Source organism: Phoenix dactylifera, chromosome 3 (assembly GCF_051530095.1).
Source record: "Phoenix dactylifera cultivar Ajwa chromosome 3, Ajwa_hap1_PhDact_Kaust_v1.1, whole genome shotgun sequence".
NCBI classification, from domain to species: domain Eukaryota; kingdom Viridiplantae; phylum Streptophyta; class Magnoliopsida; order Arecales; family Arecaceae; genus Phoenix; species Phoenix dactylifera.
In genome coordinates, this window is record NC_143192.1 from 46246847 (window position 1) to 46265418 (window position 18572).

Here is an 18572-nt window from a genome sequence, read left to right on the forward strand (position 1 = left end):
TCCACATGCTGTGCATGTGAAATTCCTACGGGTGCAAATGTTAGATGGCGCAGCACTAATGATGTCAGGCAGGAAGGTGGTTGAGAGGAGTCATCATGTGGACCAAGAAGAAGGATTTAATAGCAATGGATAAGAAATACAAAATTAGCAAGTTGCATGGTTGCTGTATAGCCAATTTGATCCACCATATTGGTTGCATGATTCTTCTGGCTCATCATTTGCATTATCTTTGCATCTAGATCAATAGGACTCACCTATGAAAGAAATTAAAGGAATATCCATATTATATGTAAAAATAAGAGATTTGAAATCAGTAAATATTATCTCTTCATTTTGTATGTAACTTTTTATATCAAGAATATCATCATTTTTCACTTATCTCAAAAAGATATATAAATATATTAATTATTCCACTAATCTTCTCACTTACACGGCAATTATCACGTGCGCTTATCTCACTTACATCTTTTTCTCTAATTCCATTTATATATTGATCGAATTCAATGATTGGACTCCTAAATAGATCGAACTCTATCACTTTCTCTTCTCTTCTCCCTCTAATATGATTTGCATGCGGCTGTTTTGTAGTATATAAAAAAAGATGCAAAATTTTAATTTTAATAAATGATTTATCGAATGTAATAGTCAATAACTAGATATTACTGATACGAAAGGATTACTGGACCACCATGCCCACCACAAAATTTGGATAGAATTTGGGAGCAAGTTCCATCACATTTAGAGGTCAAATCACATGCTAAGCTTCGAAAGGCATAACTTGCCCATATTATGTCTAATTTGAAATGCTCTCTTTTGAAATCATATGTATCTTTTCAAGTTCTCTAACTTAATGCTAACTCTCTAAGGTTTTGATGCAACTAGAGTTCAGAGCCTAATTTCATCTTTTGGGTCATAAAATAGATTGATCAATATATATATATATATATATATATATATTTTTGCGAAAGAACTTTGAACTAGCATATTGCTTAATCTCTAAAAATGTAGATGAAATGGCCAAAGACAAAATTGATATAAAAATTGGGATCTATCTCATTTAGAATTTTAGTTTTTTTATGATTATTTTTACGAGACAGTCTACTTTAGAAATGTTTTAAATTCTTTTAATTAGAAGAGGAATCCAATTTAAATTATGTAAGACGAACCTCATTAGCATAAATAGATATCTCACTACTCGGTCCTATCATCATTAATGAAAGAAAAAATAAACCCACACCCTACTTTCACCAATATTCTTATTTTTTAATATTCTTTTAATAGATTAAGTTGAGGAAGTAAAAAGAATTTTTTCCTTTTCTCTTATGAGATCACTTAGTTAGAATGAGTAGAATAAGAAAGATGGAGCAATAAGAGATGGTTTTAGAAGATCACAACAATTAACTTGGTCCCATCTTATTAAAAATATTATGCCACAGAGTTTCATCCAATGCTTATTTTCATCGGATTCGCTTAATGTGAGATAACTTTGCACTCATTTGAAATTACACCACCATCTAATTTTACTTGGACACCTCGTCGTTTTGCATCAGCTTGCAAAAGAAACAAAATCAATTGTATATAAAGTAAAAGGCTAACTAATTTAGCACCTATTCTTATAAAAAATAAGAGAATATAATAGACATGGAGAAGATGTTGCCCATCTTATGGCTCGACCAACGCACTACCGCCAAATGAATCGTTTTTGATAGTCCTCTATACTAAATATTTCAAACCAACTAGCACAAGGGGATGTAGCTCAGATGGTAGAGCGCTCGCTTAGCATGCGAGAGGTACGGGGATCGATACCCCGCATCTCCACATTTCCGGTTTCTTTTATTTATTTCCTTTTTTAAGGCCAGTTTGGGTTTAAGCTCTGCTACATAATCAAATTAACATATATATCCATGAACAAATTAGAGCGATGCTAACTTACTTTCCACAAATGTATTAGTCGTACTCAACAAAGAAGTAACCAGTTATGGCATCTCCTTTGTATCAGATTTTGCATTTACATTTGGAACTCTACATAGGCCAAAAGTATTTAGAGTATTTTTTAATATAACGTACCTTGGAACCAGCATCATGTATATTTTGTGTGGTTTAAAGGGATGACTTCTAAGGCCAACACTATGAATTGTTTGAGGGCTGCTGATGGAAACCGCAGGTTGATGTTGGCTATTGATCTATGATTTTAGCCTTCATGTCTTTCCAGATTCTCTCCGCACCTTTTTTTTTCCCTTTGAAACTCTCCTGATCGCATTACCTCCTTTCAATGGAGGTTATGGGTTTGATTGTATGTTTAAATTTGTCATGGACCTTCAAGATTTCCAAATTACCGCGACTGCAGTGCTTGGAAAGAGAATTCACAACAATTCACAACAATGCTTAAAGAGCCTACTGCTTGAACTCCTCGCTTTCTTTACCAGGATTGAACTGCAGCAGGAGCACCAACAATGCCATGTCTGTCGCATATGGAAGTTTCCAAAATCGGAGGCCATACCATCATAATTTCAACTTCAGGATGCCTCTTTACGCACTCGACATGTACTTAACTGCAAATCCTCAACCCTGCAAAACCAGGTTAATGTTGGCAGTGATGGCTAGACCTGCTGGAACCACCAAAACTAGGCGTCACATCTTCTGCTTCCTAGAGCTTCTCACAACTTTTTCCTGTTGCCTTTTGGGGCATTTAAAAGACGAAAAACTTCATTTACCAGAGAAAAAAAAACTTACCAATTTACGATAAGCCCAGAATAATGTAACTTTCATCGGCAGGGCTTTCCCACATCTTGTATCATACTTCCAAAACCTTTCTCAGATTTTATATTCGCCCACTGCCAGTCCAACCTAGTGGTGGCTTGAAATACCAAATCTATGAAATGAGGCTAGAGAGGCAGCAACAGCAACTGAAAAATATAACCAGGACACACAAAAAAAAAAAAGGGGAAAGGAGCACATCCACAAAGACAATTGTATAATCAAATGACGATTAGTCTTTCAGCAATTATTAACGATCACAGTTAAAGCAGCCAGCTGAGACTGAAGGAGCAGCAATTCATTAATCAACAAACTGCCCACACATACAATAGCTATGCTGGCTGGACATCTGTATGCCACCGCTGCCACCTCTGATTTTACCATACAATTTTTTTTCATCATCAAGGTTGGCAACAAAATATCAACTACCGATCCTTAGTCCGCGTTTACTACAAAGAGATAGAAACTTCAGTATTTGGGAACTTGGATGATGTCAAATTGCTCCCATCTTTTAGTATTTTTGGATGACTACCTTGGACGCTCCTTTCCAAAACTAAGTGAATCCGTATCTTGGTGCAGGTTCCCTGTTCATAAGCACAGGCTATGGTAATAAATCCACACCTTTTGGTGTCAGAGCCCATCATCCTGACATAATTTCGCTGGCATGCTCACAGCCAGCAGCCAAACCCTGTTCAAGTGACTAAGGGAAACAGAGGGGGGGAAAGCAAGGTAGGTAGCAATATTGCCACCGGGGCGAACAGTTAATTCTTGAGGTGATGATTATGAATTTTGTGTATTTATCTTAAAATCTGAAAATTTCACAGTTGCGAGCAGATTCAAAAATGTTAATAAAGATGACAAATATATGACAAAAGTGATAAAGAATTTCTTTTTCAAGAAAAATTAACAATAATTAAACCGGCATCCTATACTATTTTTCATGAATAATTGCAATATCTATTTCCCAGGGCATGGCCAGTTGGGGATAAGAATGAGATGGCAACATCCTAGCTAGAAATAATAATAAAAAAAAGATAAATACCCAAATATCAATAAAAGTAATCTTGCTATGGCGGTAAATCATTTCTTTTTTGAAAAAAAAATGGAGATCATGTATTACCTTCTATATGTGGATTAACAATCATCACCTTCAATAGAAGCCCCATCATTCATGTTATGATTTGGATTTGGATCTGTCATCTTAATAAAGACAAGAAAATGCTGACACCCAATATAATCCTCAAGTACAAACATATATACAAAGAAGAATCATAGCAGCACAGCACCACTCGAAACATTAGTTTGCAAGAAAAGGCTGGAAGGATAATTATACCTACCTCAACTGTTTCCCTTTAATAGGAAGATGGTATGATGTCAACAGAGCTGTTAAAATATCAACAAAGTCTTAACAATGATGGTATTTAATGTAAGCACATGAAGTGCATCTAAGAAAGAGACAAAATAGTCTACCTCTTCAGTCTCAGAACTTGAAATAAATTATCCAAACTACTAGTTAATATGGCCGAACTGGGCTTCTCGATGACCTCCTATATCCATGCCGGACAGGAGAACGGGATCTGCTCCTTCCACGAGTCCTATCCCGTGGCATAACCCCATTTCTATCCCGATACCTCTCCCTTTCCCACTCCCTTCCACTTCTGTAATGGTCATGCCTCCAATCTGATCCTCTCCCACCATCTCTGCTCCCTCTTCCACTACGCTCATGAGCTCTCTCTCTTTCAGAGCTCTGTTCTCGATATCTATCACGGTCTCGATCCCGCTCTGCATACCTCTCTCTATCATTCCCTCTAGCCCTTTTCTCATACTCTTCCCTCTGTTTTCTCCGTTCTTCTGCTTCCTTCTCCCTTGCCAGTCTCCCTGCTTCCCTTGTCTCTTCCTTCACAATCTGCAGAGCAAAACATGCCCCAAACCATTCAGTCCACTAAAACAAGATGACTAAATTTTGACCTCAAGGTCATACTGTCAAATACTTTACCTTGAACTCATTGAGAAAATCTCTCACCATCCCATAACCAACATGCTGCTTTCCAGTTACATGAGACTGGGTCCTCTCAGCAGCATCATTCGCTACCAGAAACGAGCCACAAATCTCACAAAGTGCCATCTTCTTCTCTTGTGGAAGCATCATCACTTTGTCATTTGATGATTGGGTCAAGGCTGTCTTCTCATTGTTCAGCATATCCACCTGTAAAAGAGCTCTATGATTTTCACTGTGAATTGTGAGCTTAACTGTAATTAATACAAGGCGGGAATCCTTGTAATGCACCTTTCTCATGAGTGCCTCAGCTTCATCAACCTTGCCAGATTCACCCAAAGTCTCAACTTGCTCTAATAGTTTTTTTATTTTCTCTTCTAGCACCGAGAGCTGCTCGGATTTCTCAGCCGGGATTGGAGTAGGAGGTGGTACTTCCACCTCCTGTGCTAGCCGTTCTCGACCACGCTTAACTTTTCTGTCCAAGTCCATCACCTGCGATATAAACATGTAATACCATACAAGACCTTAACCTACACCGAATGAACCAGTGCAACTAAAATACGACTGACTGGCTGTGGTAGGCTCACCAGTTTCTCACAAAACTGTGCAAGCTCTGCTTCAAACTTGGGGACATAAGAATCATGTCTAGGAGACTTCTCAAAACTGCATTCAGAAAAAAGGGGGAAAAAGAAAAAAAAAGTATATCCTCCCATTACAATGCAATTATGGCAGAGTAAACTGAAAAAAAAACATATTATTAATAACACCGATGAACGTTAGCCAAAAGGACAATCATTGGGAAGTAGAGTAAGTAAACAAGCATCTGAAATTTTCTGAGGTTACCTTTCTTTCTGTTTTGAAACTTATCCTTTGATACATATATTTCTAATAATATGACATGGTTAGCAACCAAGATTGAACTGTCTCAACTCTCAAGACTAAATGCAAGCATATGAGGTCAAATGTCTTTGTAGGCCTGGCCTAATGACTATCCATCTGACCTATTCAGAGAGGAAAAAACAGAGAAAACAGTAAGCCCCAAGAAATATCAATTTTGCAGAGGTCTTCAAGAGGAACTCAGATATATAAGGTAATTGGCTTTGGGTATGTAGGACGGACTAGAGGTGCAAATAGGTTACATCAACCTGGACCTGATCTAGTCAGAGAACTTACTACAAGTTTTAATCAGATCTCTTATAAAATAGTGAGATAGAGCAAACCCCCACTATTTTGCAGGTACAATGGATACTTGGGCCTGCATCCTCAGTTCAATAGTCAACACCGTAGTGGCTCAATTCAGTCATAGTGCAGAACTAATTTCTTGTTTTGACAAAGCTGAAAACAGATTGTGCTAAAAGTTGGGCTAGCATGCTTTCAACCCCAAAAAGAAAACACAATAATCACAATTTCACTGGCAATAAAGAAAAAGAATATAAAGACAATTAAATAAAGCTAATTTAGTTGAGTTTTGAGGGAATTAACAACTGGATTTGTGGTCTTGTTTTCAATCAAGATCGCACTAGAAGTTGCCTTGACCTGTCTGCTAGAGGAAATATAGCAGAATAACTATTGCAGGAGGACAAAGTGAAGATTATATGAAAAATTGCTATTTAGTAAAAATTCTAACAAAAAATAGATTAAAATAGAATTTTGAAATAGCAGCTTAAGAGTTCCTTTTTCTCATCATATAAAAATAGCGAGCCAGAGTTGGAATGAAAAATGAAACCATAGCTATTAAAGAGAATTTTGAAGATTAAACTCTAGCTTTTGTTACAAGCAATGTGTTATTCAAATATGTTAGAGAAACTTAAAATCTCAGGCGAGATGAAATCCAGAATCACTATATCTTTCAGAACACTCCTCAGAAACCGGAATGTGCTCTCAAGAATACAGGCACCAAAGAGATTGTAGCATTTTATTTCGAAGCAGTTCTCGAGGTTACTCAAGTTCAAAAGTTAGGTCCTGCCAGGTTTTGTGGTATTAACCAAAATTAAGAAGATATTAAAGATGGCAAATAGGATTACCAGGTTTTAACATATCCCTCAATAATCAGGATATTCTCAAGGTAGCAGAGAGGAGTATCACTCAAGTAAAGCAGCAAAGTAGGTATGACCATGACTAAGATGGTAAATTGTTTATTTATAAATAGCAGACAAGGTATCTTTTAAAAGAAAATCTCTCAGCATCTTATGGTGGTTTTCCAAAAACTTGTACAATGCTTCAAGCAAATGAAATTCTGTATCTTTGATCAGATAAAGAAAGTCCAAATAAACTACTGCTTTAGATCATTTCATCCAAGCATATGTATAGGGCAGCATTCAAGAAAAAAACCAAAGAAAAATTCATATTCCAGGTCTTCTGCAATCTCATATAAGCAAGATGCCTGCCATTGAATAGGAGGATCTCATGGTATAGATTTTTGTTCTGTTACAATAAAGTCAATCCTCTCTATCCAAGGTGTGATCCACGATTTTTTTTTCTTTTTTTCTTGAAAAGTGCTTAAAGGAAAGCACTACAAAAGAGTTAAAGACTCTAATAACGTGAGTGAATTGATGTTCAAAGTTTTACAAGAATGGAGTACACAAACTCTTTCACTATTATGATATTTGTTTCCACATCCATTAATGACACGATTTCATAACTTTACTGTAGTTGCTCCTTATTCACTTCAAAACTGTTCCCTTCCTAAACGTATTTTCTATGGCATCTCTATCATACCTACCATGAATGTTTTGAAATCAATTACTTGTTTTTCTTGTTCCTTCAGACAATCTTCCTGCTCCACAAGATATAACAGTAAACCTTGAGACAATTTAATGCCTTTTATGTTTCTAATGAATTTTCTTTTATGCTTGAACTGCAGAATAATTTGCTTAGATCGCATGAAGAATTTACAGGTCCTAAAACCTAAGGTAGTTCACAAGATCATTTCCTTAAATGAAGAGCCGGTTGTTAGAGGTTCATTTCATAAAAGATATTACAGATTACCTTGCAGACAAAGATTAAAAGATTTGCCTAATTATAGATTTTCTATGTTGAACAATATTATCTGATAGATCATCTCCATACAGTCAAACCATCAAAAAGTTATTCAATAATCAGTGTCTCACTTACAATTAATCATCAAATAATACTATATGAAATATTGCCACTATTTGTTCTTAATTGTGCTTTTTTGCTTCATATTGTTGTTGTTCGCACATTCCATGCCTTCAACTTTTGCGTGCAACCATATCACTTTAATCATGACTACATTCTTCTTTTTAAATATAAAAGTTATTATCCAAGATTCCAAATTTTTTTAGTTTATGCTTTTGTTTCAAGGTACATATTGCCTTCTAACCAATGTGTTCACAAGAACCAAATTCGACTACGCACATCTCAATACATGTCGATATAAAGCCCACATCCACACATAAATGCATGTATGGAAATAAATGTGTGTAGAATGTACATTTATGCATGTCACTGATAGGTTTTTGAAATAGCAAACGCTTGATGTTTAATGCTTCTTTCCATTGTTTAAATAGCTTAGGAGTCTCACTCCATCTCAGTCCTTGAGGGACACATAGTAAACACATTATCCGAATTATTCAGAACTTCTCAATTACCTTGATTTTCTTCTTGACCAAATAACTCTCCACAAACAAATTAATCAATAATGATTTAAAATTTCACAAATTTTACTATTTATTCACAAATTATAGATAACTAGTTTAATAATCCTTTGTGATTTACAAAATCATAATGATGCTATATTCTTACCCAAAAATTATCCTATATTGTTGCTTCCGGTGCTATTATGCTATTACTTTTTTCCCTCTCCTCCCTTCATTCTTGCTTTTCACGTGAATGAAAAATTTCAACAATTTTACATTCTTTGCTTCTAGTTGCTTCAATATTTTTATTTACCTGAAATTATTCGAACTTCTTACATTTTCCTTTTGCATTTTTTCCTGAATTCCAGATCATTAACTCTAGATGGATTGTTCCCAAATGCTGGACTTTTGACTATGAGGTGAGATTATCCAAAAATGCTTTAAATTTAACCAGTGAGGTTTTATAGCACAAAGGATAAGAAGTTAATGTGAAGTGCACGTTTCAATCTTTTAATTCGCGACTTAAAATGGGAGGCATACATGTTGGGTTTCAATTGACTCCACAGCAACATAACCATGAATGTTACGTCTTCCTATATTCTTGCATGACATGTGGGGCAAATTCCGTGGTATGATATTGTACACTCACTGATGTATGTGCATACTTGGCATTTAGAATGTGTGACCATACCAAATATTACAATACAGTCCAAACCTAACAGCCATTTGCTTTTTTTGACATTATTCTTCTCACATTTTTATACCTCTTAAGCTTTCACCTTGCCCAATCAAAATTCTAGATGCCTTACTTTATTCCACTGTCCTTTTAAAATTTTCTGTTTCCACTCAAATGGCACACTTTCCTTACTTTCCATGAGTAAAATACGGAGGTCTAGCTAAAGCTTCCTATCTCTAATGTGAAATAAAAGTTTAATCAAGCTACACGTCTAATCCAATCCTCCAAATGATAAGATGTTTCATATTAATCAAACTTACATGATAGTTCTTGTTTCATATTGTGGGAATCATAAGGAACCATATAATGATCAACCGATAGACTATGCAAATAAGAAACACAATCAAGATATGGGCAACATTTTCAAACTCCAACACAAAATTCTTATCATCATAGACTTTAAAATTTGATATTCTCTGACAAATAAATTGGTTAGCTTTTACTTGTTGAGATCGACGCGTACTATGGACTCTTTAAGCATCCTTACATCCTCCTATCACATAACGTTAGATGCCCTATTAGGGTCCAAATAACGATTTGCCTAGTTGTGGACACCAAGTACAACAAGAGGGTGAACCTTGGTGCAGTGGTAAGGTTGCACTATTGCGACTTGAAGATCACGGGTTCGATAGATGGAAATAATTTCTTCACGTGTGGGGATAAGGCTGCGTACATCTGAACCATTCCAGACCCGCAATGAAAACCTTATGCATTGGGGTGCCCTTTTTTTGGATACCAAGTACAACAAGGAAACTAAATATCTAACTATCAAATGCTCCATCACGTTCCAATAAATATTGCTGGTATTTGATAAATATTACTTTGCTTTCCTTAGTTTACACTTGCAAACTTATTCAAACACTCATGATTCACCAATTGCGACAAGTAACTCCCTCCTCTACCAATAATGCCCTCATACTCATACTGGCCACTCTCAATGTGAACCTCCTCGTGACCACTCCTACAAACTTTTGTAATATTTTATTGCTCATGAGAAATGACGAACCATGTGGTCCACAACATGATTCTTGGATCCCAATGTGACACCAAAATACTTTTTGGTATATCATCTCATCAAATCAATATATGTTGCATTCTAGTCATAAGAAACAAATTCATTTTGCTTCTTCCAAAATCATTGCATTGAGGGTATTTCACATGACGCAAATTAGATCCCGGTCCAAATCAATGATTGATTGGGGACCTTGATCATCATCATATGTCTCATTACATGAGGAATCTAAATGAGAACCCACATGTGCCACTTGCTAGCTTCCACATGAGTTTTAAAAATCGACATGTTGATTTGGGTGCATGAGGCCTACCAATAGTTATTTTCATGACACATCCTAGTGAATTCCAAGTCCATACTGGCTATATCAAAAACACCTTAGCTCTTAACATAACTAATGATATATAGGCCTGTTAACGAGCCGAGCTGCTCGGGCTCGGCTCGGTAAAAGCTCGGCTCGAGCTCGGCTCGTTAGTCAAACGAGCCCGAGCTCGAGCCTAAGATGAAGCTCGTTTAAATTCGAGCTCGAGCCCGAGCAGCTCGCGAGCCCGTTTGGGCTCGTCACTTCAAGCACGCTGCACGAAGCAGGCCGAGTCAGTTTTTTTTTTTCCTCTTCCCTCTCCGCACCCGCACTTGTCCGCTTTTAAAAAGTCAGTTACCGTACAGGATTGGTGCTTCGATATTCGTGGGAAACTCGAGCGCTCCCCACCTCTCCCCCTCAAGCAAAAGATCTGCCACATTTACTCGCCAGTGCTTCGATATTCGTGGGAAACTCAAACCCCCCATTTAAAAGACGTCACCCCCTTTAACAGCGTCACAGCTGTTGCACTACACTATCCTCCTATTGGGTCACGACACGTGGTCAATGATATTTTATAAAAAATCCTAATATAGATATTTTTAGTTTGAATGAACCACCCTTTTTCCCAGATGAAATTGTAATCATCACCATCTACAGGCCTACGTGCGATGCCGTATCTCCGTCGCCACTGTAGGTCCACTTCCATGTACCACGTCTTAAGATGGCGAAATCATGCAGGACTCAGCCTAGCTATGGTAGGATGTAACGTTTCCTTCCCTCTTATATCGGTAGCCTAGCTATGGTAGGATGTAAAAGAAGCTCGAGCCCGAGCCGCCTTCCCACCCACCTCAGTAGCCTAGCTATGGTAGGATGTGAAAGAAGCTCGGGCCCGAGCTCGGCTCGGGCTCGGGCTCGAACTTGGGCTCGTCATTAATATGAGCTTTACGAGCCCAAGCCCAAGCTTTTGCTTTGCTAAGTGAGCCCGAGCTCGAGCCCAATACAAAGCTCGGTAACGAGCCCGAGCCCGAGCCCGAGCCCGAGCCCAACTTCTGTAAAACGAGCCGAGCCCGAGCCTCCCCAAGCTCGGGCTTGGCTCGGCTCGTTAACAGGCCTAATGATATATCGCGCATTTACCGCTCTCGAAGTAACAAACTCTTGATGCAGTGATGCCTTAGTTCCACCAACACCAAACAGAGCTAGGATACTTTGGATTGATATTTCAACTCACCGTCTTGCTTTGTATTAGTGGCATATAACCCACCTTACATGGTATCCCACCAATGTGATTCAACTTAAAGATCCAGTACTTGGCAAGAAGGTAAGATTGCTTGTAACCACAATCACTAGGCCTTACCCTCGTATGCACAGATAACGCAAAGTGCATGTTACATTCATATATGATAAGTGTAAATACCAATAACTGTTGGCTGCAGCTACGATGAAGTATTGAATACTTATTATAAGTATCCTATTAACTAAAATTAGAAAAAAGGACTCTCAATACTTCTGGAATATGCTGAAATAATTTCTAGCTACTTCCAGAAATGAGCAAGGACTCTTTTTTTTTTCTTATTTGGTGAATGTTCACCTTTTAACAAGCAAGTTAGAGAGTTGAAGTTAGAGTTTATGGTGTTTATGTTATTATGTTGAGTATGGCATATGTTATTCGATAACCCATTATGCTTTCTAAGTGCTTTACGTATATGTAAATATTATATCTAATTATCTCTTATCATGTCCTAGTCAAATCACATTCTATTTTTTTGTGTCCGTGCTTCATAGGCCTTACCCTATTTGAGGGGGGGTTACACTTCATGAGTCCTTCACCAACCATTTCTATCAAAAACTAAATTTGCTACCATCACAAGCTTTCCCAAATTCTTTAGTTATTCCTCACAACTCCATCCATGTTTCTTTAGATAACTCTCCTATTTCCTTCTCCTCTAACCTAATTTCAGGTCTTGCTAGGAAAGCCTCCATAATTATCATTGCATGTGCCAATAACACCTTAATGGGTTTTTACCACTTAGCTTCTCAGCAAACACAACTCTTAGCCATTTCTTAGTATAAATTTCCTGAGATACTTCTTGGTTTTGTCATAGACATCTATAGTATATTCTTCATCTCCTACCCACTCATCTTGTGCACTTGCACCTTCCATGATGCCATCTAGTCCTCAATCTTTACATAACACATATTCTTGATAAAGCCATCTGCTTTTCTTGTCTATAGTTCCGGTCACCTCATGGATCTTTCTTTACCTCTACGTACTTGAATTGTCTACATCAAGAAACTTTCAAAATAACTTCTTCATATAACAATGGTCTCATTTCCTTACATGTAGTCCAATTCTAACGCATCTTGCCATCATAATGTTCCATTAAAATAACAGTATATGAGATGGATGTGGAACTTCAATTCATGTATAAATCAAGAAATCCCACCGGCTCGGCCCAAAATCAACAGGACAATCTAGTACCAAAGTTGGTTCAGCAATAATAGCCGAATCCAGGTCCCTTTGTTTTGAGAGAAAGAGAGCCATGCCCTCCTGCTACTCTCTTTTCCCATCTTCATTCAGAAAAGGACCTTAGGCTCACACACACAAATAGAGAGAGACAGAGAGATAGAGAGAGGAAGAGTGAGAAAGAAAGTAAAGGGCAAAGGTTTGGCCCATATCTGGCTTACCCTTGTTGAAATCTAGCCTCCTCAACATTGGAGACCTTGCACACTCAATAAGGTTCTTCACCCCTTTTTTTGCGCCATTAATTTGACCAAAAATTAAGAAAAGTACGGAATACCGTTTCAGTTTTTTTCCCATTTGGCATAAAATTCAGATATGCTGTAGGTTGTGAATTAACCTACAACACAATATTTTTTGTTATATAATTTATTTTTTTATAAATTATATTATTTTTGACAAAATTTTATTATTTCAGTCAAACTCATCATCATATTATACATAAGCTTTGAGCCCCTTTCCTTTCTGTCGAACATCAAGCTCATGTGTGTTCCTTTCCATCTCACTCCTGTTGACCTCCTTGATAGGTGATAAATGATGTTTCACTTATATTTGTTGGTAATTTCTATTGTACTGGTACCTACAGCACACACCCCATCATTGACTCAAAACCACTAAGAACTTTGAAACATTTAAATTTCATTAAAAGTTCATTTAAGACAGCAAAAGTTCAGAAAATTGAAAAAAATGAGTGTTCAAGGTACAATGCTAGGACCCTTCACCATCCCAAAAGTCAATATGGTAGCATCTCGGTACCATGCCAACCCAAGACAGACTGGTACAGCGGTCAGTCCTGGGATTAAATCTTTGAACCAGATCAATGCTGCAACTTTCTCACTATTTTCATATTCTTTCCTTATATCTCAATCATCTTATTGTCATTAAAAGTTGCATTTTTCAATTCCTTATATGTATGACTTTTATAATGATCATTTAAATTTCAAACCATTTAGTTTTCTAGTGCTAGCATCTTTTAACACCTTTCTAGCTTCTTCTATGCTACTTTCATCTTGTAATAATCAATCTTTCTAGGACAAATGACACAACACGAAGCATCCTAGTATAGATGAATTAGACACAGTAACCTTTAAAAATTAGACAAGGGGACGGGATTAGATCTTGCCTCCATATGCACACACAACGAAGCATATGTAATAGATAATGAGTTAGATCTATTTCTCTTACAAAATAACTGTTAAACATTAGCCATTATTACGTCAAACTTGATAATATCACATAGAAGAGCCAAAAGTAGACCTATAATGATCATGACATTATGATTTTATGGTGCGACATGAATTTTAAGGGCTGTCACCAAAGGTCCCAAGTGTCAAGTATCCAATATATCATTAAAAAACAAACTTAGGGTACTCCAATAACATTGGTTGCGCACATATGATGCATTGTCTTTGAAATAATGGCAGCTATTCCAATATATACTTCAGCATGCCATTATTGTTAGGAGCTGTTCCCTGTGCACCTGGGCAATATACAAGGCATAGACTACCTAGGCAAGCCATAGCTGCACCAATGTACATAAATACATACAAATACACATAAATACACACATATATTTAAAAGCATTACATGTAAACATGTAACTATGTATATATATAAATGTGTAATATAGGACATAAAAAAGATGATAGATAAGCTAACAAGAGAACTAGATAATTCGAGCTGAACCCTAAGAAAAACCATTGTATTTAAAAAATTAAAAAAAACTCAAATTAAGTGTTAAAGAAGTAAACAAAACAGGTTTTCATTTACAACCCTCAACATTCTTCAACCTTCAACAATAAAACCAAGGAGACTCAGCAATCCCTACTACATATGAATAAGGCAGCAATGATATGTACTATTACTTCTATTACATTTACTTAGCAATTTAGTATAAGTTTGACAAATTAAAACATATCTCAAAAATGTTTCTAATTGGTTACATTTGTCACACATGGCCTAAGTTACTTTAAAATGTTAAATTATTGACTCACAAATCTTTGATTACACAAATGTTGATGTTAAATCATAGAATAAATAAGTAATTTGTACAAAGCCCATTGCCTATCGTAAGCACCTAGGCAACCATCTAAGTGACAGGCTAGTCCGTCGCCGGGGCTTGACAACTATGCACCCTATTATGCTTTTTTACTCCTTTCTCCCTTCTTATGCATGTCCATGGAGGCTAATCTATGTTGGGTAGGCATATCACTCATATGCTCCCAATGAGTAAATTTAAATCCAATATGTTTTGTCTGTTCCATTCCAATAAGAAGAAAGTAGTCAGTTTGTAAAGAATCCAAACTATTATTGGAGCAACCTAGAAATTCACAATTCATTAAACATAAGCATTTCTCATTATTAAGTCATATACAGCACAAAAAAAGGGAGTCAAATCTCCATCCCATTCTAGTTTCAAAATCCATCCCTTCATGTGATCTCTCACATCCCTTGTTATCTTCTTCTAAATAGCCATCTAGTCTTCCAAGAAACACTCTCTCTCTTCCTATAGGAATCCATTTAACAATATTTCCATTTCATCCAACCACTACCTTTAATTATTTCCACAAGATCTATGAGCAACACATACAGTAATAATGACACTCCCTTGTCAACTTAAACTTTAATAGATTTAAACCATTAAGATGTTACAGCTCTCTTTAATCAGTTTATGTTTCACATTTCTTCTTTCTTCCCTTCTATCCATTTATTTCTATCCACGAGCATTAATCTTGTATGGAAAGCTATATTGATCATCCTCGTCATTACTATAATTGCTATAAGAATACTTCTATTTTTCCACCTTTCAAGAAATATGTATTACACCAAAAGCTTTCTTCTTCTCCTGCACCAATTACGTCTGATATGCAAGCAAGTTGTCTACCCCTAAGTGTGAAAAGGTGTTGTTCTAACATGCCATCACCATGGAACACCCTTTCATTCACTATGATAAGTCATGCTGTGTTTCCTTTATAGGCTGCCTTAGACGCTGGAAAGTTTTGCATCTCCAAATCAATGTGAACACCATTTTGGCATATTTATGAAAGTTGCCACTTCTTTTTTGATGGATTGTGCTTAAAGCAAAAAGGCATTTCTCATGGATTACAATTTACTGAAATAAATTTACACCTTTGGATGTTGTGTTGCAAACCATTGATAGTCGCTTGCTGGATGCGTGAAAATACTCTTTGTACAACTATGGCTTCAAGCTAGTTCATCTTCCCTTTCACTTGCACAAGTGATTTCTATTTCTTATAGAAATGCATAGAAATCATTGATGAAAATTAACTTTCTAGGAATAGATCATTTTTATACAGTACAATTTGTTTAACATATTTATGTCTCGAAAAGTGGAAAAGATTTGTGCTGAGAAAAAAAATAAAGAAATAATGAAAAATAATTTATTATAAAAAAAATGATGACCATCGCATGATAGAAGGACAAGAAGATATGCCTGTAAATGTATTGAACAAGCAATTCTTCCCACTCTCTTAACATGATTTCACAAACATATCTATTTAAAACTACACGTAACCTCCGCCCATTCCATCTGCTCACAAGGCTGTTGCTGCTCAGAATGCCCACAGAACCTGCAAATTATATTAAACTTCCAAATATGTCAATTTAAAGGCTCATCTTTCATAAATTTGGCACTCAGTGAATTTCATCCTGAAAGAGCCAAACATTGATTGATGATGTTGAATCAAAAGTCATGGAATCACTGATGGACAGATGGAGAAACATACATAAAACCCAAAATGGGGAATACAATTCCCCTACACGTTCCATGCAAGGACCTGATCGGAAAGATTTAGATCGGTTACCTCAAATGAAAAACAATGCAATAGCCAGAGAACTCCAAATGTCATATTTAGCATAGCACGCCAGTAACTCATATTAAAGTTCCCTCCTACATGACACATGTAAAGCAGCAAGATTCAAAAGAGTTCTTCTGGGCATAAACTAACTAATAGCAAAAGCAGGTGCCAGTCATCAACCTTGCCCGTACAATCAAGAATTCATTCCGTAAGTTGCCAGGCTAAGCCCAAATCAGGAAAATATCAACTTACAAGAGCAGAAAAGGACAAATCCAAGCATTGAATAACAAAAAAGAAATTTCACAAAACCAATTAAAGAGTTGCATAATAAGGTCCCAGTATTCGAAAAATACCAAATCATAAATAGGTATGTTAATCATAAAAAGGGGGCACAGTTTAACACTGAAAAACGTTGTTCCACAAATTTTAATTCAAAGAAGTTGGTGATGTTGGTATCTACCTCTCTTTGAGCTTCAGATCATGGATTTTAGGGCAAGGTCCTGATAAAAAAAACCCAGGCAATCAGAACTCGCAAGAGAAATTGAACAAGAAACCAGAGAAGGAATCGATCAAAAGCTCACCAAGATCGCTTTTCGTGTTCACAAACAGATCGTGAGGGCAGAATCGAACCATGAACGGACCACACACCTCCTTATCGTCCCAGTGGATCTCCCTGTACCCTTTCTTCTCCTCCTCCGTGAGATTTCGAGCTGCGAACACCAGAAAGAATAGATAAATTGATCAAAGAATCGAGGCCAGTGGGTCGATCGCGAGGAAATACCTGCCCCCATGAGTTCATCGAGCAGAGCTCTCTGGGCGTCCATGGCCGGAGAAGGCCCTACGTTTTCCGCAAGCCGAAGCGACAAAAGCAAACCCTAGCGACGAAGAAACGGATAAGAGTGGAAAAGAAACGTGAGAGGGGATGCGGTCGCAGGGTTTTCTAGTATGGTCGAAAAGATGAAGGGCCAAGCCCGGTGGGTGGAGGAGCCCTCTTCTTGTTTCCCTCTTGGCGGTCTCATCACCGCCCCAGGAATTTCTATCTTTATTTGCTTTTTCTTTCTTTTTTTTCAACCTTCTGAATTCCTTTTTTTCTACGTGAGTCGTATATAAATTTTTTATACGTATTTAAAAAGGAGATAAAAAGTTTTTTGTATTATTACAGGTGACCGGATCTGAGCCTCGTCTACACCATTATAACTCCTTGAGTCAGTAAAATTAACAGGAATCGTTGCTAATGATCTGGATTTGAAGCTCATATAATATTATTTTCTTCGTTTTCCTTGGTAGACGAAATAAACTAAAATCTCAAGAAAGAATAGCCGCAACAAGGAGGTGAGCTGATTCCCTTCACAAACAAAGTAGGGGTCGGCTAAGAATGGAAGGAGGGGATGTAGCGAAGGACCAGTAGAACGTATTATTTAGATTTTTTTATTTTATTCAAGTATCTAAGATCTATTTAGTACATAACATACACATCTATATAGATCTTCATATATTTTTTCTATTTAAGTTGGAACATCTTTGCCAAATTAAAAATACAAATCCATTCAAATCTAATCACAAACATCACGATCAACTCATGGCCAGCTCCATTAAACTCGTTCTACGTTCACATAAGCTATGGACTAGAGTTGCTTTGATATCATTTATCGCAGCTCAGGATTTTTCCCAAAAAAAGTCGAAAGGTATTATTTAAATTTCTTGATTCTATATAAGTTTTTAAGATTTTTCTAATGCATAACCGATGTGAGACTGAACATACGCCCGTACGGGTCCTTATAGAGAGGCTGCTTAGCTGTCAAAGAATGGAGAGCAGGAATTGAGTCTTGGTGAAT

General features: G+C 36.8%; 1 protein-coding gene and 1 non-coding gene across 6 annotated transcripts; one reads left to right on the forward strand and one right to left on the reverse strand.

Annotated features, from left to right (window-relative positions):
* Positions 1–1745: 1745 nt before the first annotated feature.
* On the forward strand, positions 1746–1818 carry TRNAA-AGC (transfer RNA alanine (anticodon AGC)). Its single transcript has one exon. It is a non-coding gene; the product is annotated as a tRNA-Ala (tRNA).
* A 1159-nt stretch (positions 1819–2977) lies between these two features.
* LOC103705129 (uncharacterized) lies at positions 2978–17818 on the reverse strand. 5 transcript variants are annotated; one of them, XR_015976482.1, is made up of 12 exons: positions 17519–17649; positions 17319–17447; positions 17198–17237; positions 16744–16829; positions 16374–16509; positions 5341–5416; positions 5045–5245; positions 4754–4963; positions 4228–4663; positions 4095–4140; positions 3878–3957; positions 2978–3341 (listed from the first exon to the last, which is right to left on the reverse strand). XR_015976482.1 is itself a non-coding variant. In XM_008788750.5 (8 exons), exons 1-7 carry the CDS (start codon positions 17559–17561, stop codon positions 4271–4273), a joined length of 1092 nt encoding a protein of 363 aa, XP_008786972.1. In that variant the 5' UTR covers positions 17562–17818; the 3' UTR covers positions 3959–4140; positions 4228–4270. The 5 variants fall into 5 exon arrangements, 3 of the variants coding, with proteins under 3 accessions (XP_008786972.1, XP_088574771.1, XP_088574770.1); XR_603745.6 differs by lacking the exons at positions 16374–16509; positions 16744–16829 and having other exon boundaries at positions 17519–17766; XM_008788750.5 differs by lacking the exons at positions 2978–3341; positions 3878–3957; positions 16374–16509; positions 16744–16829 and having other exon boundaries at positions 3959–4140; positions 17519–17818.
* Positions 17819–18572: the final 754 nt, after the last annotated feature.

What these genes read in the sequence shown, in the direction of transcription:
- LOC103705129 (XM_008788750.5), bottom strand. Translation starts at nt 17,561, where the DNA reads ATGGACGCCCAGAGAGCTCTGCTCGATGAACTCATGGGGGCAG. An exon ending in CGATGAACTCATGGGGGCAG is followed by an intron (nt 17,448 to 17,518) that starts GTATTTCCTCGC and finishes TGGTGTTCGCAG; the next exon opens with CTCGAAATCTCACGGAGGAG. An exon ending in ATTTTCTCAATGAGTTCAAG is followed by an intron (nt 4,664 to 4,753) that starts GTAAAGTATTTG and finishes TTTGCTCTGCAG; the next exon opens with ATTGTGAAGGAAGAGACAAG.